The sequence below is a fragment of the Sphaeramia orbicularis genome, chromosome 18, assembly GCF_902148855.1.
Source record: "Sphaeramia orbicularis chromosome 18, fSphaOr1.1, whole genome shotgun sequence".
Lineage (NCBI taxonomy): Eukaryota > Metazoa > Chordata > Actinopteri > Kurtiformes > Apogonidae > Sphaeramia > Sphaeramia orbicularis.
The window spans coordinates 38,386,120-38,413,133 of NC_043974.1; the positions used below are offsets into that span (position 1 = coordinate 38,386,120).

At 33.7% G+C, this 27,014-nt stretch overlaps 1 protein-coding gene across 3 annotated transcripts in view; it reads right to left on the reverse strand.

The window, feature by feature from the left end:
- Positions 1–27,014, reverse strand: part of pacs1 (phosphofurin acidic cluster sorting protein 1) — a 146,788-nt gene that overhangs the window by 7,265 nt on the left and 112,509 nt on the right. Inside the window, exons 8-18 of one of the 3 annotated variants that reach the window (XM_030162058.1) lie at positions 23,059–23,118; positions 20,189–20,349; positions 17,370–17,463; positions 13,629–13,709; positions 13,340–13,461; positions 11,547–11,682; positions 9,507–9,611; positions 5,929–6,035; positions 3,675–3,829; positions 1,933–2,043; positions 1,727–1,829 (exon numbers count right to left, since the gene is read on the reverse strand). In XM_030162058.1, the coding sequence (XP_030017918.1) occupies positions 1,727–1,829; positions 1,933–2,043; positions 3,675–3,829; positions 5,929–6,035; positions 9,507–9,611; positions 11,547–11,682; positions 13,340–13,461; positions 13,629–13,709; positions 17,370–17,463; positions 20,189–20,349; positions 23,059–23,118 (1,235 nt within the window). Of the gene's footprint in view, positions 1–1,726; positions 1,830–1,932; positions 2,044–3,674; positions 3,830–5,928; positions 6,036–9,506; positions 9,612–11,546; positions 11,683–13,339; positions 13,462–13,628; positions 13,713–17,369; positions 17,464–20,188; positions 20,350–23,058; positions 23,119–27,014 lie in introns of all 3 variants that reach the window. The other 2 variants (XM_030162057.1, XM_030162059.1) reach the window with 2 other exon arrangements.

Consider the following 27,014-nt stretch of genomic DNA (forward strand, 5'->3'; position numbering starts at 1 on the left):
GCAGATCCCGGTCATACAACACTCTACCCCTCTGCTCACCGATAGCCCCGCCCAGTCAGGGGTTAATTTTGAGTCTTAACTTTCAATCTTTGGAAAAAAAAGAAAAAAAAAAATTAAAAAATGTGTAAAAAATAGAGCTGCAACCGATTAATCAACTCAAAGTGATCCAAAAAAATCATTCAACCACAATTCTCCTGAATCAAAGCTTTATTTCCCTCATTTCTCTGCTGTTAAACATTGGTTCCACTGTTGTGTTTCACACGGACGCTTATTGTGACGCACAAAGAAGCTTCAATTCAGGAAAATTGCAATAGAATATTTCCCTTCAATCAAATTGAGTCGATTAATTGAATCGGGACTTTTTGCATTGACTTCAAGCATCGAATCGATTAATCGGTTGCAGCTCTAGCAAAAAAAAAAAAAAAAAAAAAAAAAATCCCAAAATTTTAATTCTGGCATCAAACTGTACAAACTGTTCCACTCCTACTGTTAAAGAACATGTGTGTGAAAATTGAAAACAGTTGAGTGGATAGTGGCAGAAAAATGGGATGGGCAAAAATCTCAGACAGATGGACGGAATTCCAAGTAATTCTTTGACACTGAAGTATTAACATCACAAAAAAAAAACTCACTGAATGTCCACAAGACAGAAATATTCTGCAATTATACTTATACTTTTTGCATTTTGCATATACTTAGACATTTTTCAAGATGGCGCTCCCCGGTGTGCGACGTAGCGTAACCCTTTGAGTCAGATTCTATGTCATTCTTTTTAAATGTGCAATAACTTGCTGTTACCTCTCAGCAAGGTTATTATCGTTAACGAAAACTGACAAAACGATGAAAACTAGAATTGAAAAAACATTTCCGTTAACTGAAATAAATAAAAACTATAATCAAAAGAAAAAAATGATAAGGAACTGAAACTGTATCATGTGCTTACAAAACTAACTAAAACGTATAAAAATTATGCATAAAATTCCCTTCGTTTTCATTTTTGTCAATGTCAGATTGATATGAAATTAATTTATTTCGCTCCATCAATTTTAGCTAGCAGCACCGTACAGTACTTCACGGTCCATCACTTGGTTTAGTCGGAAACATAGAGACTAAAGCAGCAGAGTCCTGTCTGGGATTTATGTGAGTACGATGGTGAAGAAGAGAAAAGAGATGAAAAAACTAAAACTAAACCAAAACTAAGCATTTAGAAAAAAAACAAAAACTAATAAAAACTAGCAAACCTGCTCGAAAAACTAATTAAAAGTAACTGAATTAGAAAAAAAAAGTCAAAACTAAATAAAACTAAACTACAATGAAAAATCCAAAACAATTATAACCTTGCCTCTGAGTACTCTTATCATTATTATTACTTTTTCATAATACCCTATTTTACAAATGTGTATTTGTGCTTGTCTGTGCAATAACTGTTTTTTTATATGTTTTAGCTGTGTTTATGTTTTGTATCTGTCTTTTTGTCGTATCTTTATCTTTTTCTAACTTCATGACTCAGCGAAACGCACAAAAATTCCAATGTACCTATACTGCTATGAATCTGTGCAAATGGCAAATAAAGTCTGTTTATTCTTCTGTTCTATTCTACTTTTATATATTTTTTTATTATTATTCAGTGAAGTTTTAAGTCACAAATGTAAGAAAAGACTCATTTTTTTCTCTTTATATTTTGTTGCTGTTCGCTGTTGTTGTGTTTGTGCGTCTCTGTACTCACGTCCTGTGTTTGCAGGTGAGCATGGCCTCAGCGATGGGCAGCTGATGTGTGACTGTGGCTCCGCTGATGTACTGAACGATTCTCCCCGCTACATCCAGCTGATCTGAACACCGAACCATCACACAGAAACGTATTCATCCACTAGAAAACAACTGTGTTTGCGCTCAGTGGTTTTAGAAAACATCCATCTTCAGGAACGTGCTTACCCGTCTGTGGAGGCTCGGAGCGGCTGAATACGTCCCTCCATGCTCCGTCCAGAAAAGATGAGCTGTAGCGGTTGTCAAGGGCACCCAAATGCTTAGCAACAGGATGGGAACCTGATGGGATGACCAGGTAACAGTCAAAAAAGAGAAAAGGGGCAAACAATAAAAAAGTGAATTAAAAAAAAGCACAGAAATAAGTTACAAACACTAAATCACATAAAAAAGCCTCATAAAACACATAAGTGTAGTATGGGCACATGATTAGATTAGACCAGATATACAACCAAGGAATACCACAAGAAAATAGTAAAACAATAACAGTATTGAAAGAGACAGGCAACTGCACATTATAAAATATTAGGATAATAATAATAATAATAATAATAATAATAATAATAATAATAATAATAATAATAATAATAGCTAATTTAATGATATGGTTGCAGAAAAAATTATTAGACCACCCCTTGTTTTCTTCAGTTTCTTGTTCATTTTAATGCCTGGTACAACTAAAGATACATTTGTTTAGACAAATACAATGATAACAACAAAAATAGCTCATAGTAGTTTAATTTCAGAGCTGATATCTATCCATTTTCCATGTTTTTTTGATAATAACCAAAATCACTTCAGTTCTTCCATCAGTATCTATGGCATTGTACTGACAAAAACAGTGCTTTTAGACATTCCATGTTTTCTTTTCTGTCTGTTTTAGTCACATGATACACACAGGAGTTAGCACTGGATTGCAAAACCATTGTTTTTGATGACTTTGGATGGTCTAATAATTTTTTTTTCATGACGGTATATTGCTAATATTTATATAATATTCCGTATTATAAATATATATATATTTATGTATTTGTTCAAATGTTATAGTGTTCCTCTTGTTCCAGTGTTTGTAGTAGTTTTTTGGAAGTGTATATATTTGTTCTGCATAACTCTAGAGGGTAGTAAATGTTAAATCTGATGCTATGCAAAAAACTAATAATACATAAAGTCATTATTTTGGCTAACTTTTGACACCCAGCCACCCAACATTTGTTTTTATGTAAAATTTTTTGTGTATTTCTCATAAATAACAAGTGATTTCGAGTAATCAAACTGGCATTTAATGGCTCAAAATCCTCAAAAATCTTGAATGTTTTTATTTTTTCAAGTTGTTTTAGAGATTTATGCAAAAAAAAGTTTTTGGGAAGTGGACATTATTCTGAATGACTCTGAAATAGCTCATAGTAGTTAAATTTCAGAGCTGATATCTATCCATTTTCCATGTTTTCTTGATAATAACCAAAATCACTTCAGTTTTTACATCAATATCTATGGCATTGTACTGACAAAAACAGTGCTTTTAGGCATTCCACGTTTTCTTTTCTGTCTGTTTTAGTCACATGATACACACAGGAGTTAGTACTGGATTGCAAAACCATTGTTTTTGATGACTTTGGATGGTCTAATCATTTTTTCTGTGACTGTATATGTATACTACATTACAAAAAGAAAAAGTTAAGGATATTTCTTTTTTTTTTTTTTTTTTTCAAAATTTTTTTGGTCATTTTTGCCATTTGGAAATAAAACTATGTCTGGTCATTAAAAAAATGTATTTCAATTCAATTCACACAAAAATGTAAAAAGCGCTGTGCAAGAACCCCAACTGAAAAAAATAGCCCAAAAATTAAAAATATCCTTAACTTTTTGTTTGTAGTGTATATATATATAAAAATAATCCCAGGTGCTATTCTTACCCAGAGGCACCACCAGGAAGCGCATGTGGTTGAGCCAGTCTGATGTCTTGTTCGCCAGCTGAGTGACAAAGAACTGCAGGATGGCTCCCAGATAACTCTGACCACCCACTGCTGCTACCTTCACTGCACGAGGCATGGACGAGTTACAGTTACAGCTGATGATAAAATGAGAAAACATGAGGGTGAGTTTATCACAGCTGGTTACAGTCTATAACTAGATACCACCAAATTTCACACATAGGTTAAAAGTTGTAACTGGATATTATCATATTAGTGTATATAGGAAAAAGGATGTGCGATATTGTTATACTATTATTATTGTTATAATAATAATAATAATAATAATAATAATAATAATAATAATAATAATAATAATAATAATAATAATAATTATTATTATTATTATTATTATTATTAGTAGTAGTAGTAGTAGTAGTAGTAGTATATTGATATTCATACAAAATAATAATTGCTATCACAGGGAATAGAAATTTGGGTAGGAGTACATAAGTTTTTACTTCTTCCTACTCCTTTTCGAGCATGTATAATTTCATTTCATTTGTTTTATTATTATTATTATTATTATTATTATTATTATTATTATTATTATTATTATTATTAGTATTATCATTATTATTATTATTATTATTATTAGTAGTAGTAGTAGTAGTAGTAGTAGTATATTGATATTCATACAAAATAATAATTGCTATATAGTGATCATAGGGAATAGAAATTTGGGGTAGGTGTACATAAGTTTTTACTTCTTCTTACTCCTTTTCGAGCATGTATAATTTCATTCATTTGTTTTTATTATTATTATTATTATTACTACTACTATTATTTTGCTTTGTTTTCTTACTATAACTATTAGTATTTATTCATTCATTTTTTTGTTTGCTTATCAATCATTTATGTACCAGTACTTATATTTTGTTGGTTGATTTTGTTTTGATTTCACTGTTGACGTGTTCGAAATAAAGATTTCATTCATTCATACATTCAAAAGTCATTTCAAATTTTATTTCCAGGCTTGTATTACTCCAACATCAGACACCAAGATTTTAATTTTGCAGAAATGTGTAATTTTATTTATCTTTTTAATTTAACCAGATAAAATCCCATTAAGGTCAACATCCATTTTACAAGGGTGAACTGGCCAAGAGGTCAGCAGCACACACCATAATGAAAACAGGTTAAAAGATCGGTGATAACAAATTTAAAAAAAAAAAAAAAAAAAGGGCAATAATTTGGTATTAACACAAAGTAGTGCAAGTGCAATGTACTTTCTGATCACTAAATACCAACTATCACTGTCCCTCCTACTAATAACTGTATTAACCCATAAAGACCCAGTGCTACTTTTGTGTCAGCTCCCAAATGAATTTTTCTCTCTATTTAAATTTCTTAAGTGATTTATCATCATTTATTACAATATTTTCTACTGTATGTTGAATTTTACTCTAGTGAAAATCAAGTATTTCCTTATATTTAATACACTGATCAAAAATTCAGATTAAAGTTGAGGGTTATTATATCAGAAACAGAGAAAACTGAAGAAAAAGTGACTTTTTCAGTCAAATCTATCATTAATTGAACATTTTGTGAGCAGTACATATTGAATTTAATTTGTTATTACTAGTGTACATAGCAACTACTACTTTATCTTGATCACCTTTATTTATTAAAGTATTTCCTCTGCCATTAATTCCTTGCGAACAAAAATTTTTATTTTTTTTCTTCTGCTCAAAACAAATAAATGAATAAACATAATCCAAGTGCGTCCATCCACTGTCATTGATCCAACTCTATGGGTTTTACTGGTGAATCAATGTTGTAGAAGATGACAGTGTTTCCATGGTAACTACAGAGCCTCTGAACATCCAAATGATGACCATGAAAAGATGACAAACTGTATTTTACACCAATTATTTACATGTACTGATAGGATTAGTGGATAAACATGTTTTAAACATTTTAAATCAGTGGATGTTTGGGTCTTCAGGGGTTAATATCAGTTATTAGCATTAAAAACACAACTACCATTCAACCATTATTTCAATCTAAATGGTGTGAGTGATGCTCGAGCTATGGAATCATTAAGGCACACGAGGAAGAGAGGGATGCAGAGGAGGCAGGGGAAGAGAGAAGGGTCAAACCGAAGCCAGAAAATAGAACGAAAACAGAACAAAACATGAGTCACACTGAGAACCAGAGGAATGTGTATGAATATTAGCGTGTCAGAAAAACTCACAATTTCTGGATGCGAGTGAGCACAGCAGACAGCACCGCCTGGATCTCTGCAGCCGAACAGGTCGACACAACAGGGTGTCTCTGCACCTGGAGCTGCTCTGCAACATACTGAAACAAAAAGCACCTCATTTCTGCTGCTGTTTCAAAAAGACTGAAGGAGGTCATGTTTTGCTAAACTGAAAAAGGTGAGTGTTATCGCACAAATTCATACTCTGTAACAGGGTGAAAAGAATGAGCCAACTGCTAAGAGGATGAGACACTGAACATTTACTGAAGTTAACTTTGTTATGGCTTTGGACATTTTTCTGTGATAACATTTTTCTCATGCATTTACTTAAAGGGCTCATATCTTGTTAAACCCACTTTTATTAGTCTTAGGTTCATTTACTTGTGTATTTGGACCCTAATAGTTCATAAAGTTTGAATTTGAACTAGGGATGTAATGATTACCGGTATAACAATAAACCGCAGTAAAATTGCAGTATTACAGTTTAAATTCTAATTATTATGATAACTGTGTTTGATTACTGCACTTTTAGGGGAAAAAACCCTACGTAAAGACATGCTTTTATGTCAAATATCTGAGTATAGTTTTAATTTATTATCATTTTAATTTTCTATACCTAATATTTGGAACCAATATTCACTTTTAAAGTCTTTGAAAAGGTTCGTTAAGCATCTTTGTGTTATTTATGCAATAAGGTATATACAGGGTGGGGAAGCCAAATTTACAATATTTTGAGGCAGGGATTGAAAGACAGTGTATGACCAATTAGTTTATTGAAAGTCATGAGAATTTATTTGCCACAAGAAAATTGACATAAGAGAAAATGTTTTTATTCTATGTGTCCTCCTTCTTTCTCAATAACTGCCTTCACACGCTTCCTGAAACTTGCGCAAGTGTTCCTCAAATATTGGGGTGACAACTTCTCCCATTCTTCTTTAATAGTATCTTCCAGACTTTCTCGTAATAGTTTTGCTCATAGTCATTCTCTTCTTTCCATTATAAACAGTCTTTATGGACACTCCAACTATTTTTGAAATCTCCTTTGGTGTGACGAGTGCATTCAGCAAATCACACACTCTTTGACGTTTGCTTTCCTGATTACTCATATGGGCTCATAATGAACTCATACGATCATGACATCAATATATGTTTGGTTTCAAAACAATTGACGTAGTGCCTGCTGAGAAAAAACAACTAAATGTTCATTGTAAATTTTGCTTCCCCACCCTGTACATTTTTCAAATCAGATTTTATATATTTTTTTGTGTTTCTTGTCCTTTTGTATTTTTATAGTAGGTTAAAGTGAAAAAATAATAGATGATATAGATGAAGTTGTGCTGAAAAAAAAGATACCAAACATGGGTATAGTAAACATTTGTTTATATAGTATATAAAGGCAAAATCAAAAGTACTGAGAAACTGACAAAATAGGCTCAGACCACTAAGGGTTAATATTTGAATGTTTCTGCAACAGAAGGTACATTGTGCCTTTTAATTTATTTAATTTATTTATTTTCCAAAATACAACTTGGTTAAATTATTTCAGTGTGTGTATAAGTACTTTTTGAACATTTTGAGCACAATTTCAACAATACCGCGGTAATAATGCTAACCGTGATAATTTTGGTCACAATAACCGTGATATGAAATTTTCATATTGTTACATCCCTAATTTGAACCCTCCAGGTGATGCAAAACTATCTTTATATTCATTTTGGCAAAAATCAAGTGGATTTCGACAACCTGTTTTAATTCCTGCTTAATTTGTTACATCTATAACTAGCTACGTCACGACATGTGCACATATAAGGTCAAGACTTCAGATGAACATTTCTCCGAGTACAACATAATTGTTTGTCAGCAGCAGTGGTTGTGGTAAAAACTGAAAATATGTCCAAACTTTGAGCCGATTACCTAAAATGTTCAGTCGTTGGTTGTATTAACAAACACAAAAGGCTGAACGGGACAGAGTAGCACAGTAAACAACCTGGAGGGGGCGGGGTCATGTGCATTTAAAGGGCCAGCGCTCAAAACCACCTTTTCATGTTATTACTTAAAAATAGGGTTGAAGATGGACCTGTGGAGTTGAATTAATGAAGAATTCAGACCTAAACATAGCATTTACAGTTTATGTAGACCACAGGGAAATGTTTAAAAATGCATAATTCCATTTAAAAAAGCAAAATATCACTGCTTTACAATTTATTTGATGGAGTTTGATATATATTGTTGTTAGTGTGACCTGGACTATCATCTGAATACAGTTACATTTCAGTAATGTTTAGAATCCTTTAAATCTGGTTTAGTTACACTTGGTGCCAGTATATGCATTCACTGCAGTGTTGGTTAGTTCAGATTTGAAAAACAGGATTCGTACACATTTTTCAAGGTCAAATACAAGCACTTTTTAAGCACTTTTAAGGGCCATTTTCACATTTTTCAAGGTCAAATACAAGCACTTTTTAAGGGTCATTTTCATATTTTTCAAGGTCAAATACAAGCACTTTTTAAGGGTCATTTTCACATTTTTCAAGGTCAAATACAAGCACTTTTTAAGGGTCATTTTCACATTTTTCAAGGTCAAATACAAGCATTTTTTAAGCCCTTTTAAGGGTCATTTTCACATTTTTCAAGGTCAAATACAAGCACTTTTTAAGCACTTTTAAGGGTCATTTTCACATTTTTCAAGGTCAAATATAAGCACTTTTTAAGGGTCATTTTCACATTTTTCAAGGTCAAATACAAGCACTTTTTAAGCACTTTTAAGGGTCATTTTCACATTTTTCAAGGCCAAATATAAGCACTTTTAAGGGTAATTTTCACATTTTTCCAGCACATCACCTTATTGCCAGAGTAAAATTAATGTCTACAGGAATACATATACTTATGATTATTTATTTAATTTTTTTTATCACAATGATGTATATTGTATTGTCCTATAAACATCTAAAATTATGTTTCATAATAGTAAAAAGTTTAGAAATTAAAGGAGAACACAAAGTTTTATCCAAAAAAAGGGAAGCCACTTGGCAGTCTTCAGGCACACTCGCACCGAGACAAAAATTAAGGAATTGTTTTAAAATGCATAATTCCTTTTAAAAAAAGCAAAATATCACTCCATTAAGTTCTTTCTATGTAAGAATAGGGTTTTTTAAAGGTAGGACAGGAGATGTTTTCTTGGGGCATTTTTTTACTATATTGCTTAAAATCCCCTTCACACCCTGATTGCAACCAATTAATTAAATGCTCTAACACAAAAATAAAAAAATGTTGTCACCTGTGGAACGGACAGGACTGAAAAAACCCCATCCAATCATTTTAACCAGCCCATCGAAATGATTGAATATTGGTGATATGCCTATTAAACTCAACTGCCATTTGTCCCCCCTGGTACAATACGGTACTCTGGAGGGGTGACTTTGGGAGGAACTCTGAAGAAAGGGGTTTGGACTTTTGAATTGTGTATTTTCAAAATGTAGCTTGCCCGAACCGTTTTTTCCAGGATCTCCTACCCTACCTTTAAGTTTCAGTTTGTCAAACATGAGCTGTGGGTTGTACATGGTCAGTTTTACCTGTCCCTGCCAGTCCGTGCAGTTGACCAAGATGAGGCTCTCTGGGAGGGCGGAGTCTGACACCAAGATCTGGTTCAGCTGATCATACACTGCTTTCCTCAAGACCTGAACACATAGACACAAATGAACACAGATTAAACCCCCCTGCAGCCACACATCGTCTCTTCAGATGACTCATCAGCACATGCATCATTCATCTGTGAGCTCCAGTAGATAATCAGGACGCATGTGTGTTCTCAGGGAAAAAAAAAGTGAGGAAGAAGAGGATAGAGAACGAAGTCAGAGGCTTTTACAAACTAGAATTCTGCCATGTTACGGTGTTCAACTGTAGCATGGAAGATTTATTTCTGGGAGCTATTCTGACATGACGATCAAGCTTATTTATTTATTTTATTTATTTGATGAGCACAGTGCATATTAATGAACAGTCAGTACAAAAAATATTACTTTATATAAATATGCCAGATTTAGCAGGAAGCTATTTTCCATCTGTAGTCCTCAACATTTAACCCTTTATCAGGCAAGTGACTATTTTTGGTCATTTCCGCGTTCATTACAAGACAGTGACAGCAACAGCTACAGTGAGGACAGTGAGTCAACAATCTCAGGTCCAATGTGGTCTCCAGGGTCTAGAAGGTCCACCTCTGCATGAACAGTGAGTGTATCTGCTTTGTTCGGTACCATGAAGTAATGGTACTAATGTAAGGAATGATGTTCAAAGGGATCATGTGGATTGGACAGGGGTCTGGATCAAGGTTATAATAGCATTGGATTTTTCATTATAGTTTAGTTTTATTTAGTTTTGACATTTTTTTTCTCTAATTCTGTTAGTTTTGATTAGTTTTTAGAGCAGGTTTGCTCATTTTTGTTAGTTTTCGTTTTTTTCTAAATGCTTAGTTTTAGTTTTTTTCATATCTTTTATCTTCCTCGCCATCATATTCAAATAAATCCCAGACAGGACTCTGCTGCTTTCTCCCAACTTTAGTCTCCATGTTTCCAGGTAGAGTGGGGACCAGAAGACGACTCTAAATGACAAGTGACGAGAAGTGACGGACCGTGAAGTGTCATATGGTGCCACCAGCTAAAACTGCTCGAGCGACATAGATGTATTTCATATCAATCTGACATGGACAAAGACGAAAACGAAGGGAATTTTATCCGTAATTTTTATACATTTTAGCTAGTTTTGTAAGCACACAATACAGTTTCAGTTAGTTATTTTTGCTTTTAATTATAGTTTTTCTTTATTTCAGTTAACAAAAATGTTTTTTCAATTCTAGTTTTCGTCATTTCGTTAGTTTTCTTTAACAATAATAACCTTGGTCTGGATCAGCACTTATGTTGTTGTAATGTCCTGAAATTTATGTTATAATGTTCTAAAATACATGTTCCTTTCACCTTACATGTGTTTTTCCTGTATTCTTTATATTTCCTTCTTGGATTTTTTTTTTTTTTTTTTTGCCACTTATGGGTAAGGAACCAAATATGGTAACTTCATTGACCTTGATTTTCTACATAATACATATAATTAAGTCTTGTTTTGTCCTCCAATAACTCACTAGGGCTGTAATTTTGAATTTCAGAGTATTTCAATGAGTGAACCATAAAGGGTTGAAGACAGACTACACATACAAATGCAGTATCTAACACACATTACTATAAGGGTACATCATACAATACATTGTTAATACAATAAATACAGTATAAAACTGACAAGAAGAATAACTATTGGGATGAAAATGTAATGCTGATCAGACGTGTTCACAGGTTTGATCAGATTTTTTTTAGCTCTTTTTTAAATGTAGAAAAAGTGGAGATTTCTCAGATAGTCGTTAGACTATTCCAGCTCTTATTGCCTGTAACACAGACGGTGTTTTGTCCTGTTTTAGTTCATCTGGAATACACCTCACTGTCTCCTCTAGAGATGGATCTTGTACTCAAAAAACTATCTCTTTGTCTAACAAATCATGTAATAATAATACAGTAACTATTCGGTTCTACAAACTGAAATTGGAACGGAAGGCATGTGTGCAGTCTTACAGGAGTGCTGTGGCCCAGCTCTGGGGATCTTTCAGAGTCTGAACTGTTGGTTCGTTCACTCAGAGGTTTGGACAGCTGTCTTTCTTTCATGGGAGTGCTGCTGCGTTTCTGTCGGGGGGTGTGGCCTCCGTCCAACCTGTGACGAAGAGGACAGCATGGTCATGGCCAGTGCTGGGAGTAACACGTTACAAAAGTAATGGATTACAGTAACAGATTCCTTTTTGCTGTACCACAGTAGTGTAAGGCATTACTAATCAATTTTCAGTAATATTTTACTTGGTACACGTTCAATAGTGCTTATTATTTGACACTGGGAGGGTTGGGTTCTACTGCGCACGTACCATTAATAACAAGAGTCTGTATGTAACTCAAAAGTAATGCAGGAGTCATGTAACGTATTACAATTCTGAGAGAGTAATATTGCAAGGTAAGGAATTACTTTTAAATAACAGTAACAAGTAATCTGTAATGGATTACAGTTTGGGAGTAACCTGCATAACACTGGTCATGGCACATATGATTTTCCACTTATCATCACTGGCAGGTAGTACACAGATGACAGGAATTATCCCAGACTATTCAAAAAGAGCCCCGAGTAATGCAAAAGTAACAAAGGTACATGTTAACGTGTATACAGTCGTGGAAAAAATTATTAGACCACCCCTTGTTTTCTTCAATTTCTTGTTCATTTTAATGCCTGGTACAACTAAAGGTACATTTGTTTGGACAAATATAATGATAACAACAAAAATAGCACATATTAGTTTAATTTCAGAGCTGATATCTATCCATTTTCCATGTTTTTCTTGATAATAACCAAAATCACTTCAGTTCTTCCATCAGTAGCTATGGCATTGTACTGACAAAAACAGTGCTTTTAGACATTCCATGTTTTCTTTTCTGTCTGTTTTAGTCACATGATACACACAGGAGTTAGTACTGGATTGCATAACCATTGTTTTTGATGACTTTTGATGCTCTAAAAAATTTTTTTGCGACGGTATATTGCTAATATTTATATAATATTCAGTATTACAAATATATATACATGTGTTCAAATGTTATAGTGTTCCTATTGTTCCTGTTTTTTGTAGTAGTTTTTTGGAAGTGGATATATTTGTCCTGCATGACTCTAGAGGGTAGTAAATGTTAAATCTGATGCTATTCAAAAAAATAATAATACATAAAGTAATTATTTTGGCTAACTTTTCACACTCAGCCACCCAATATTTGTTATATGGAAATTTTTTTGTGTATTTTTCATAAACAAGTGACTTCAAGTAATCCATCTGGCATTTAATAGCTTAAAATCCTCAAAAATCTTGAATGTTTTGTGTTTTTTCAAGTTGTTTTGGAGATTTATGCAAAAAAAATCAAAAACAAAAACAGAAAAAATATCAATGTGTACAGTTTTTAGAGCAGTTTTTTGGAAGTGGACATTATCCTGAGTGACTCTGAAATAGCTCATAGTAGTTTAATTTCAGAGCTGGTATCTATCCATTTTCCATGTTTTCTTGATAATAACCAAAATCACTTCAGTTCTTCCATTAATATCTATGGCATTGTACTGACAAAAACAGTGCTTTTAGACATTCCATGTTTTCTTTCCTGTCTGTTCCAGTCACATGATACACACAGGAGTTAGTACTAGATTGCATAACCATTGTTTTTGATGACTTTTGATGGTCTAATCATTTTTTCCATGACTGTATGTACCAGGTGGACTGCTCTCATCTATGCTGTATTAAGTGTGGTGGAATTTTGTATTTTCTGTATTTTGGGTGATTTGTGACCTTGGTGATGGCATTGTCTGGGATTCACTTTTGCTGCTCTTCAGAGGTGTTCGGGGCTTTTCTGCCACAGAGACCGTGATGCATGGGCCCACCTCAGCAAACAACTCCTGATCTGTCAGTTCCTGCACAAACACACACACATCACATCATAGAGAGTGAACACTGGTGATCATAATGCTATCTATCCTAACACTTCATTGCCTTCTGTTCTCTCTCTCTCTCTCTGTTTCACTTTGGACATCAGTCAAAACTTCATGCTCCAATATTAATAATGATCCTGAAGTTGTACCAGTGTATCGGTCTCAGACAGGGCCTCCTCCAGGTTGCGGCTGCGGGACGGTTTCATCTTCTCTAGCGGAGGCTTTTCCCCCTGCTGGAAAGATAAGGCAGTGTCAGTCAGTCTGTAGGTTTAACGACCAGATTTAGCCCACAAAGACCCAAACATCCACCAGCCACCAAAACCATCTACTGATCTGAAATGTTTAATAACTGTTGATCCACTAATCCTATCATTACATGTAAATAATTGGTGTAAAATGCAGTTTGTCATCTTTTCATGGTCATCAGATATGACCCATTTGGACGTTCAGAGGCTCTGTAGTTACCATGGAAACACCGTCATCTTCTACAACATTGATTCACCAGTAAAACCCATGCAGTTGGATCAATGACAGTGGATGGACACACTGAGTTTATGTTCAGTTAATGAAAGATTTTACCGAAAAAGCCACTTTTTCTTCAGTTTTTTTTCAGTTTATGATGTAATAACCCTCAACTTTAATCTGAGCTTTTATGAACATCTACATGATCAGTTAATTAACCCTTTCATGCACACTACAGTGGACAGCTGTTCAAAGCTGTTATCTTATATATTCATGGATTTTTTTGTTTTAGTTCCATATCAGCCAATAAAGTGGACGTATCATTGTTTCTAACTTTGCTGTTCTTGATAAGCCTGATCTGCAATAACATGTTTGAGTGTAAGTCAATTCCTTGTTATTGTTATTAAATTGTAATTAACTTTTTTTTTTTTTTAAACAAAAAGGGTTTTTTGCATTTTATCTCCATAAGGTGAGTAATAACTTATATTAGAGTATGTTAAAATGTGACAAAACATCAGATTAGCAGCATTAAAAAATGTATTAGTAAATACATGTTTATTTGCTTCAAAAATTTAACTCATGGTGTCCAGCTGAATGGATATTTTTGTAATTTCATGAAAAATAGGTTCATTAAAAAAAAATTAAATCACCGTGTTTTTTTCATACCGGAAAAGGAATAAAAACACTCAGGAAAAATCTTGATTAAGGTTCACATAATTCATGCATGAAAGGATTAAATATAGGAAAACATCTGATTTTCACCAAAAAAAGGCAAAATACAGAGGATAATATTATAATAACTGGTAACAAATCACTCAACAAAAGGATAAATAGAGAGAAAAAAATCATTTGGGAACTGTCACAAAAGTAGCTCTGAGTCTTTATGGTTTAATAAAAAAGGTTATGAAGTCATTACGTGGCTGTAAAACAATGAAATACAAAACAAAAATCATTTGGGAACTGTCACAAAAGTAGCGCTGAGTCTTTATGGGTTAATAAAAAAAGGTTATGAAGTCATTACATGGCTGTAAAACAATGAAATACAACACAGAAAAACATCAGAGCCAATCAAAAATAACAGCAGTGATTCCAAAAGATGTTAACATTCTCTGAAAAAATAAAGGCTGTTTCACCGACACCTTTGATAAAACGCAGATGTTTCACTAAAACATGTTTACAGAAGTGTGCAGACTGCTGTCAAACACTCCATCCATGATGTTATGAAAGTGGAAGTGCAGCTGAGTGACTGTGGTGGCAGACATCCAGTCAGCTCCTTTCACTTCATACAAATTAGACACAAGAGAGTAATTAGATTTCTGCATGATTAAGCAAATGCTAGAGAAAAACATTTTGCATATTTTTCATTATCTTCTGTGTCTCCTCTGAGGTGATTTTCATTGGTTTCACATTCAGGATATTTGTTTATCATGTCAGTCTTCTTTTTTTTTTTTAATCACTGTATTTTTATCAAGTCTTCCAAACATACAAGAGAAACACTGAGACATACAGCAAAGGTATAAGACGCTACAAAAAACAAAAACAAACAAACAAACAAAAATGAAAGGGTTCCACTATGTAGTTACCCAATCACTTTGTACACAGCACACATTATCCAGAGTCAAGGTGCATTGTCAACTGTTCTATAAAAGAAATAAAAGGATGCCATACCATATTAAACTTCCCCAATGATCCATTCAATGTGTATCTAATCTTTTCAATTTTAAGGAAAAACATGACATTTAACACAAACATATCCCTCTACCAAAGGAGGAGGTTTTGTCTACTTCTGAGACACTTCTATCTCCTCAAAAATGGGATTCTACTTAAAAAAAATAGAAGAAGTGGGTGAAGAAGCTGATAAAGTCTTTAGCAGTTGAAACAGGGCTTTTGGAGCGGTCAGTGGTTGGAATTATAAATAAATATGTTATGACATCAGCAACTGCTTTTGGCTCCTGGTGAGCCAGAGGGAAAACTACAAGTGCTTCCCTTTTTTTCCTGAGTGCCTCACAACAGCTCAGATGGTTTAACCCTTTCATGTATAGTGGTCACTACAGTGGACAGTTATTCTACAGCTGTTCTCTTGTATATTCACTGGTTTTGTTGTTTTAGTTCCATATCAGCCAACATAGAGGACACTTATGCACCATCCCATACACTGACATTCATACCATTACTGTAACTGTGCTGTTTTTGATAAACCTGATAAATCAATTGCTAGTTGTTATTAGACTGTAATTAATAGGTTTTTTTTTTAAACATAAAGTTTTTTTTTTGCATATTATCTCCATGAAGTGAGTAATAAAAAGTATTAGAGTATAATAAAATGTGAGAAAACATCAGATTGGCTGCATTAAAAAAATGTATTCCGTAGTTTTCATAGTTTATCACTTTATGATATTGCATTTTAAATACATGTTTCTTTGCTTGTAGAAGCCAATAACGTAATAATGACCAATAATATAATAAATTTGCCTTTTTTAAACTGTAATAGGCCAATAACGTAACAAAATTCGGAACCAATAACGCAGTGGTTTCCAACCTTTTTTGGCTCGTGACCCCATTTTAACATCACAAATTTCTGGCGACCCCAGACATTAAAACAGAGAAATTATTTTTGCTAAAATTAATTTGTTTTTGATCATTGTAATAGTTTGCTATACTATGTTGCAAATAAATGTTAATTTTAGGCGACATTTAGTCTATATAATGTACATTATTATGGACGGAGGCAGAAAAGCCAGGTGTAGATTACTGCACAAAGTGAGAATTTTATTCTCCTTGGTCCGGATATGTACAGTCAGTCCAGCTTGGATTTACAAGGCTGACAATTACTAGAAACTTCAGGCGATCCTATTTGTATTCCAGGTGACCCCACTTGGGGTCCTGATCCCAAGGTTGAAAAACACTGCGATAATGTAAGAACTTTTGGCCAATAACGTAGTAACTTATTATGTTATTGGCCTGGTAAAAAATTCTCTGCAAATGTAATAACTGAGCCAATAACGTAATAATATATTAATATCACTGTATTTAAGTTTCATTTATTAGATATAACTGTGATAACATTTCTCTCTCTCTCTCAATAACCAGCCAATAACGTAATAAGTCATTATGTAATTGGCCAAAAGTTATTACGTTATCGGTTCAGGATCTTTTTTACATTGTTGGCTTATTACATTTAAAAATGGCAAATTTATTACGTTATCAGCCGATATTACAAATCAAACGCGTGGTGTCCAGCTGAGTGGACATTTTTGTAACTCCACTAAAAATCTGTTCATTAAAAAATTTCAATCACATAGTATTTTTCATGCCTAAAGAGGAATAAAAACACTCAGGAAAAAAAATCTTGACTAAGGTCCTCATAATTCATGCCTCAAAGGGTTAAAGTCGTGTTGGTTCCGCAGATGCAGAAGTCGGATACTTACAGGACTGAAAGTGTCTCGGCCCAAACTGCCTTTGCTGTTCAGACTGCCGATCTCCGTCTGCGAGCTGGACTGGGACATTCCCTCAAAGAACGGCCTGAACACAAACACAACACACACTGCATTGCACATCTTACATAGTTGTATTTGTCTTTTCATTTGCAGCTTCTGAAATATACATATTGTGTATATAAAGAATGAACACAGATGATGTAACCTGAGTTGTTTTAACACTGTTTAGACACAAAGGAATGTTTTGTCTTTTCATATCATCAAGGCCCACTGAGCAGGATGTCACCCCTGATATTTCTTTTGGCTTCGAGCCTGTAGCTGGATGTGATAAAAAATGTACAAATAAAAGCAAGGAGTCAGAAGAATAAGCTTTTTATTTTTTTTTATATAGCAGTGATATTTTGTATCTTCAAAGTAGGGGTGTTAGAAGATATTGGTTCTGCAATATATCGTAATATTTAATTTTACAATACTGTATCAATATTAAAAAGTACTGTATCAATATTTTTAGGTATTCATTCAAATGCAGATATTGTGGAGGTTCACTTTTGTTTTTCTTTTATTTATTATTATTTAACACTCTTTTATTAAATAATGTTAGTTCCTTTGTTGAGATTGCACAAAAATAATGTTGCAATGTTAGTTATGAACTAATAGAATACGAACATTTAAACAGGATCTTAAACTGTAATGTCTGTAAAACGTAATTTAAGTTTTAATACAGGAACATTTTGCGATATAGCATTAGATCCTGTTCTGATCAAATCAAAATGTGTTTAGTATTTGTGCATATTACTGGTCTAATTCAATTCTTCCAGGAAACAATCATTTAAAAAAAAAAATAAAAAATTGCCTGTATAATAGTATCATGATATATCGTGATATATCGTAAAGTATTTATGCAATAAATTATATAAATTTTTCAAATCAGATTTTATATTTTTTGTGGGGGTTTTTTTGGTCTTTTGTGTTGACATAGTAGGTTAAAGTGAAAAAATAATAGGCAGATGATATAGATGAAGTTGTGCTGAATAAAAAAAGACACCAAACATGGGTATAATAAACATTTCTTTATATAGTATATAAAGGCAAAATCAAAAGTACTCAAAAACAGCCAAAAAATGGCTCTGACCCCTAAGGGTTAAGCCCATGTTTAATTCCCTATAGAATACAGAATTATATTAAAGGTCTGAACAGAGAAACTACACCATTTGAGGAAAACAAGGTAATTTATATTCAATTTATTATAAAAATTTTTTGGGGGACCATAATTATTGTCATATCTGTGGACAAAAATATGCAAGAGTTGGTTCTTAACAGCACCCAAAAAGCTTAAAGAAAAGCACTGGGTCATCATGTTCAGTGTTGGCTTTGTTTATATACTCAATCATACCAAAGTACTTCAAAAATTAAGATCAAGGCCTTAAAATACTACACATACAGAGAAATCCAATGGAACCTAAGAGCAAGACCAAGAATACAACCAAAATTAAATAAAACCTAAATAGAAAAAAAAAAACATCGTATTTTTTTTCCAAGTTATGGATGAATCACAATTTTGTTAAAAAATGCACAGAATTTTAGAATTTTAAATAAATATAAGTACAGTTAGTAAGCAATAAATGGAGAAACAATCATCATGAATATTGTAACAGGTTGCATTTTCGCAGGCTTGCAGAATCAGTGACATCTTTTAAATCACTTCTTAAAACACACTTTTAAAGACATGCTTTTATGTCCCTGTCTGTTCCTTTTTAATTTTTTATTTAAATTTTTAAAATTTGAATTATTTCCTGTTTGGTGATTAATTTATATTCTCATACATGATGTTGTTTTATCTCATTCCTTCATTTTTGCATTGATTTGACAGCATCATGTTATCCCTGCCCTCTTTACTCCAATTCACTTAATTTATTCAGTGTCATGTTTTTGCATTTGTTGTACACATCTCTCTTATTGTGTTGCTTCTGTTTTAGTGTTTTTACTTGCATGTTGTATCCTGCTGTTGTGCCCTTCTGCTTTGTCTGTCAAAGCACTTTGTAAACTTCGTTTTTAAAGGTGCTATATAAATAAAGCTATTATTATAATTTTTCATTTTTGCTCAGAAAGACGGCCTCCTGAGGAAGAGTACTCAAACAGAGCTAAGAAAATGTAAAAACATAATTTGGCTGCTCAGATACTTTATGGCAATTTTTTTTTTTTCAAATGTATTTGAAATTTTGATATGTGAAGTCTAGTTGAACTGGGATTATAGGTGTGAAATTATGGAATGGACCTTATGATGCATTTAAATTATCCACTCCTTTGGCGAAGTTTAAAAAAAAAAAAAAAAAAAAATGTAGTACTTTAAGTTTAAATTATTCAGAAATATTGAATTGAGATGGTAGGTATGCTTTTGTTGTTGACTTTTTTTTGTTATTATTATGGTGTAAATGCTCGATGTTGTACACATTTAAGTTGATGTAAGCAGTGTATTAGTTGAAAAGGATAGGCAAAAAAATAAGCTTTTGCTTCTAGCCTATTCCTTTTTTGGTTCTTATGTTTATTACAATTGATGTACTGAGGACAATGATTGATGTAAAACCAAAAATAAATTTATTCATTCATTCAAAACACCGTCCAGTAATTGTTGGTTAGTATTTGGAATAAAACAAAATAAAATAAACAGACTGGGGTTGAATTCTGTGCTGCTGTGTCAAGTGTTTTTCTAACTAACTGTAATGACCCGCAGTCACCAGTAGAGGGCGTTGTGAGCTGACACCTGTCTCTGTGTGTGTGTGTGTGTGTGTGTGTGTGTGTGTGTGTCATACCTGAGCTTGGGTTTGGGCGTGCTCAGGATGCTGTCCGTCTCCTCCATTTCAGGGCCGCTGTCACTGGGGTTGTACATTTCCAGACTGTCGTAAAGCTCATCCAGGTCCTCCTCCACCTCCTGAATCTGTTCTCTGGACACATGTTCCAACCCAAAACCCACCTGCACCCAAAAACACATACAGACGAAGTGAACCGACGGGTTTTCTGGTAACCAGGGGATGTGCACGGCGTACAGTCCAGAGGAAAAGCTAAAGATAGGAGGGGTGCATATGTCATTACAATGAGTCAGAAAGCTTCTAATGATGCTCCTACTAATAAGTGCTCATGGAAAAGTTGGAAATAGTCAGTACAGTTATGATAGTTTAATCCTTTAACCACGCATGTTTCCTGCATTAATACTGCTGCTGTGTTCTGAATGAGGTCAAACTATCAGCAAGACACATTCCAGAGTATTAGAAGTATAACACACATGTTCACCACAAGAACACACAGACTGTGCACTAACTCATTAACTCATACTTTCACATTACTGCACCTTAGTCACTTTCACACCTGTATGTGTTTAGAGTATATTTACTTCCATTTACTGTAGGTTTGTACATATGCAAATCTTGGGTTTTTTATACTTTATTAGTGTATGTATAGTGTATATTTCCTTCCATTTACTGTAGGTTTGTACATATTCAAATCTTGTTTTCTTTTTTAATATATATACTTTATTAATGTATGATAGTGTATATTTAATTGTATTTCCTGTAGATTTTTTACATACGCAAATATACAAATCTCGTATTTTTTCTGCTTTATTAGTGTATGTATATAGTGTATATTTACTTCCATTTCCTATAGATTTTTTACATATACAAATATGCAAACCTTGTATTTTTTCCAGCTTAATTAGTGTATGTATAGTGTATATTTACTTCCATTTACTGTAGGTTTGTACATATGCAAATCTTGTATATTTTTTATGCTTTATTAGTGTATGTATATAGTGTATATCTACTTCCATTTTCTATAGATTTTTTTACACATGCAAATCTTGTTTGTTTTCTACTTTATTAGTGTATGTATATAGTGTATAATTACTTCCATTTCCTATAGATTTTTTACATATACAAATATGCAAATCTTGTATTTTTTCCAGCTTAATCAGTGTATATAGAGAGTATATTTACTTCCATTTACTGTAGGTTTGTATATATGCATATCTTGTATTTTTTTTTATACTTTATTAGTGTATGGATATAGTGCATATCTACTTCCATTTTCTATAGATTTTTTACACATGTAAATCTTGTTTTTTTTCTGCTTTATTAGTATATGTATAGAGTATATTTACTTCCATTTCCTATAGATTTTTTTTACATATACAAATCTTGTATTTTTTCCATCTTAATTAGTGTATGTATAGTGTATATTTACTTCCATTTCCTGTAGATTTTTTACATATACAAATATGCAAATCTTGTATTTTTTCCAGCTTAATCAGTGTATATATCATGTATATTTACTTCCATTTACTGTAGGTTTGTACATATGCATATCTTGTTTATTTATATATACTTTATTAGTATATGTATATAGTGTATATTTACTTGTATTTCCTGTAGATTTTTTACATATGCAAAGCTTGTATTTTTTCTGTTTTATTAGTGTATGTATAGTGTAAATTTTCTCCCATTTCCTGTAGATTTGTTCAAATGCAAATCTTGTATTTTTTAATTTTATTTTTCTGTTTTATTAGTGTATGTATATAGTGTATATTTACTTCCATTTCCTATAGATTTGTACATATATAAATCTTTTTTTTTTTTTTTATACTTTATTAGTGTATGTATGGTGTACATTTACTTCTATTTACTAGAGATTTTTTACATATGCATATATGCAAATCTTGAATTTTTTTCTGTTTTATTAGTGAATGTATATACTGTATATTTACTTCCATTTCCTATAGATTTGTACATATGTAAATCTTGTTTTTTTTTTTTAGACTTCATTAGTGTATGTATAGTGCATATTGACTTCCATTTCCTGTAAATTTGTACATATACTAATCTTGTATTTTTTATTTTACTTTTCTGCTTTATTAGTGTATATTCACTTCCATTTCCTATATGTTTGTATATATGTAAATCTTGTTTTTTTTATACTTTGTTAGTGTATGTATGGTGCATATTTACTTCCATTTCTTGTAAATTTGTACATACACTAATCTTGTATTTTTTTCTGCTTTATTAGTGTATTCTACTTCTATTATTTATTGCTTTTATCTCTTCACATCTAATTTCCTTTTTTGCTGGTGTTTTTCAATAGTAGTTTTGTATGCGACTGAGCTATTGTGACCAAATAATTTCCTTTGTGGATCAATAAAGTTTGTCTAAGTCTAACAGACAGTATGTTGTTCATAAGAGCATGTGAGAGTGCAAAGCTTTAACATTAACCAAACATACAGACAACACTTCAAGTTAGGAAAGATGCACAAGACACACTACAATAAAAACACTCGTACAAACACAAGCCAAACACACACCAAAGACTCTGATGCAGGGGTGTGAACAGTGTGAGAACAAACACGTTTGGTTTTTGGATTCCCTCCAGAAGAATACAAACACATTAAACACTGACACATTTCTGGTCTATATACATCTACAATTTTCCTTTTTTTTTTTCAGCTGCGAACTGACTCTTACAGAGGTGTGTGGGAGAGATGTGGCAGAACAACTGTCTTCAAAGCTGCACTGAAATATATGTTGACTCCAGTAACAACTCAGAAGCAAATATACGCGTGAATGCAAAAAGATGGAAGTGAGGATGTGCCATTTAAGTGACAAGAGGAGAAGAACGGGCGAGACGTGACACCCACCTCATCCGTGACTTTAAACCGCTTCAGCAAGGCGACAAACTTCTGCTTGATGTTAGGTTGCTGGGGGAGGAAGACAAATGGAAAAAGGAGAGAGCGATGTGAGCCACTCAGGGGATGGATGCTCACATCTGTTACATGTTTGCAGGAGAGCAGACAACAAGGACATGATAGGAAGGGATTCTTTTTTTTCCCCCCAAGATCGCTTTTCACGGTCCGTGACTCAAAACGGCAGTTAATGAATACAGCAGCAATCTGGCGCGCACAGGAAAACTATTATCCATGCAGATATTTCTGTGTCAGTGAGGATAGTGAGGATAGTGAGTCAACGCCTCCTACTGCAAACGTCTGCCTGAATCAATGCAAAGAGCTGTTTGGAAATAAGGTGACATCCGCCATTTTGGTTTGGGTATTTCCCCCCCATTTCCAGCTCTTGAACATCTCATGGAGAATTTGTCCCATTGGCTTCAAATTTAGTCAGTTTCATCTAATCCAGTGGTCCGCAACCTTTTTTGGCTCCTGACTTCTTGTTTTTTTCACTATCTTTATATGTACACTTTCTCTCGCACTTTTTTCCGTTGCTGCCTTGACTGTTGAATTTCCCCGTTGTGGGATCAAATCTAATCTAATCTAATCTAATCCAATCTAAAATAATCTAATCTAATCTAATCTAATCCCATCCAATCCAATCTAATCCCATCCCATCTAATCTAATCCAATCTAATTTAATCCAATCCAATCCAACCCAATCTAATCTAATCCAATCTAATCCCATCTAATCTAATCCAATCCAATCAATCTAATCTAATCCAATCTAATCTAATCCCATTCCATCCAATCTAATCTGATTTAATCTAATCTAATCTAATATAATCCCATCCAATCTAATCTAATCTAACCTAATATAATCTAATGTAATTCAATCCCATTCCATTCCATCCCATCTAATCCAATCCAATCTAATCTAATCTAATCTAATCTAATCTAATCTAATCTAATCTAATCTAATCTAATCTAATCTAATCTAATCCATGAAGTGTGTATCTTTTCTTTTTTAATTTCTATCTTTAATAGAAGTTGTTTTATTTTTAATAGACGATAAAATATAGTTGACTTTAGTACCATCAATTTTAACATCAAAGTCTGTTCCTTAAACTGTAAAGAAATTAATTTAGTGAAATATTATTTGAAACTATTTGTCTCACTAGGGAGAATTTTTTTAATTGGATAAAATTCTTCTGAGTCATGACCTGTACATTTTTTCATTGTGTATATGTGTGGGTTTTTTTTTTTACATTTAATCTTTTTAAAGGACATGTGTTGCCTCAGACTTGACTGAAAAGATTAAATCTTACTGTACAACCCAGTTGTAGATCCCTTCTGTAGCACATACTGATATGAAGCTGCATATAAAATATTTCTAAGATGACTGACAAGGACTCTGTAGATTTGAGTAAAAAGGAATGTAGCAAAATGTGAAATTAATTTCATCTTAAGTAAAAAAAAAAGTCATTATCAATGCAAAAAAATGTAAGGGAGGCATGCATAGGACAGGCAGAGCCATTTTCAACCTTGGGATTATTTAACGGTTGATACTTTTCCACTGATGTTATTAATGGTGACAGATTCAAACCATACAAACAAATTTGTTTTTGGACGAGTGACAGAAGTTGATGGTTGCAGAGCAATACAGTGATCTGCAAGTGATGTCCTCATTTGTTGCTGTCAGAAAGTACAGCGGCCTGCCTCAGTGCTCAGCTCTGGGAATGTGACCTATATTTGTGTATGTGACTGGAGTAGAAGGTCTGCAGTAATGGTGTTTACGTCCAACTTATAGTATATGTTCAACTTCAGTCAACATCGTCTTTATCATTATTTAAAAAGCATCTGAAAAGGACTCTAATTCATGAAAAAATGTATGTGACTGTATGTGTGTATGTAGAAGTGTATGTGAGTATGTAGAAGTGTATGTGACTGTATGTGTGTATGTAGAAGTGTATGTGACTGTATGTGTGTATGTAGAAGCGTATGTGACTGTATGTGTGTATGTAGAAGCGTATGTGACTGTATGTGTGTATGTAGAAGTGTATGTGACTGTATGTGTGTATGTAGAAGTGTATGTGACTGTATGTGTGTATGTAGAAGCGTATGTGACTGTATGTGTGTATGTAGAAGTGTATGTGACTGTATGGGGGTACAGGTTGGTAGGGGTGTGTTTATAGATAACCACAATCTTATGCTGTATATCAAGTGATTAAGCACTAACAGTCTGAGGACTGGAATTAGGGCGTAGGACTGCATAAGCAGTGGCTTCTTCCTACTCCTTTTCAGGCACAGTTGTTTTTTGTTTTGTTTTTTTTCAACTTTTTTTTCCTATTATTTGATTTTTTTGTGCATTGTTTATCATTATTATTTTTCTATTGTTTGATTTTTTATTTGTGTATTGTTTATTATTATTATTATTATTATTATTTTTATTATTATTGTTCCATATGTTTTGTATTATGTCAGCTGAACCTGTCCAAAACTGAACTGCTGGTCTTCCCAGCTAAGCCAACCATACAGCTGGACATCTCCATCACTATTGACTCCATACCTCTGGTTCCTACCAGTGTAGTACGTAACTTGGGAGTCATGATTGATAATCAGTTGACCTTCACGGATCATGTTGCCTCTGTCACCCGATCATGCCGTTTCACTCTGTTCAACCTAAGAAAGATCAGGCCATACCTAACCGAACAGGCCACCCAGCTCCTGGTGCAGACTATGGTTATCTCCCGTCTTGACTACTACAATGCTCTTCTAACGGGCCTCCCAGCTTGTGTTGTCAAACCACTACAGATGGTCCAGAATGCAGCAGCGCGTCTGGTCTTCAATCAGCCTAAAAGGGCACATGTCACCCCCTTACTCATTGAGTTACACTGGCTACCCATAGCTGCCCGCATCAAATTCAAATCTTTAATCCTAGCCTACAAAATTCTCCGTGGGTCTGCTCCTGTCTACTTAGGTGCACTAATAAAAGCTTATGTCGCCCCACGACCACTCCGCTCATCTGGGGAACGTAGTCTGGTGGTCCCCAGACCTTGTACAAGACAATCCAGGCTCTTTTCATGGGTCGTTCCACGTTGGTGGAACGCTCTACCAAGTGCTACAAGAACAGAGTCATCCCTGCCTATCTTCAAGAAGCTCCTGAAGACCCAGCTCTTCCGAGAGCACCTCCTATCCTAGCACTTTCAAACATTCCATTTTAAATATTCCAATAAGGTTTTTCCCAGGATAACCACAGATTCTTTCACGATTATCTCTGGACCTGCTGCGGTGGTCCGGCCTCTTCCCTGCCCTCATCATCACCACTCACTTATCCTCAACCGCCTCCATGTGTCTCCCCCTACTCCCCCCTTCTCCCCCTCTCCCCCAGTCCCTATCTCTATCGCTCTCTCTTTTTCCCCTTCTCTACTCTCTCTCTTTAACCCCAACTGGTCAAGGCAGACGGCCATCCTCCAGGAGTCTGGGTCTGCTCCAGGTTTCTGCTGTTAAAGGGAAGTTTTTCCTCGCCACTGTCACCAGTCACAAGTGTTTGCTCCTGGAGGATTCTGTTGGGTTTCTGTAGAATTGACTTAGAGTCTGGTTTTGACCAACTCTATATATAAAATGTCAAGAGATAACTTTTTTGTGATCTGGCGCTATATAAATAAAATTTGATTGATTGAGTGATTTAATTGGTTTTCCCCTGTAAGTCGCTTTGGAAAAAAGCGTCTGCCAAATGCGTAAACATAAACATAAACATAAACATGTCTGTGTCTGAAATAAACAAACCTAAACCTAAAAAATGTAAAGTTGTATATCATTTGATTTGTATTTGATGATTTGTAAATTGATTTGTATGTTTATTGTTTTTACGCTAGTTTATTATTTCAGTTATATTGTATTTTTAACCCTTTCATGCGGAGTGGTCACTA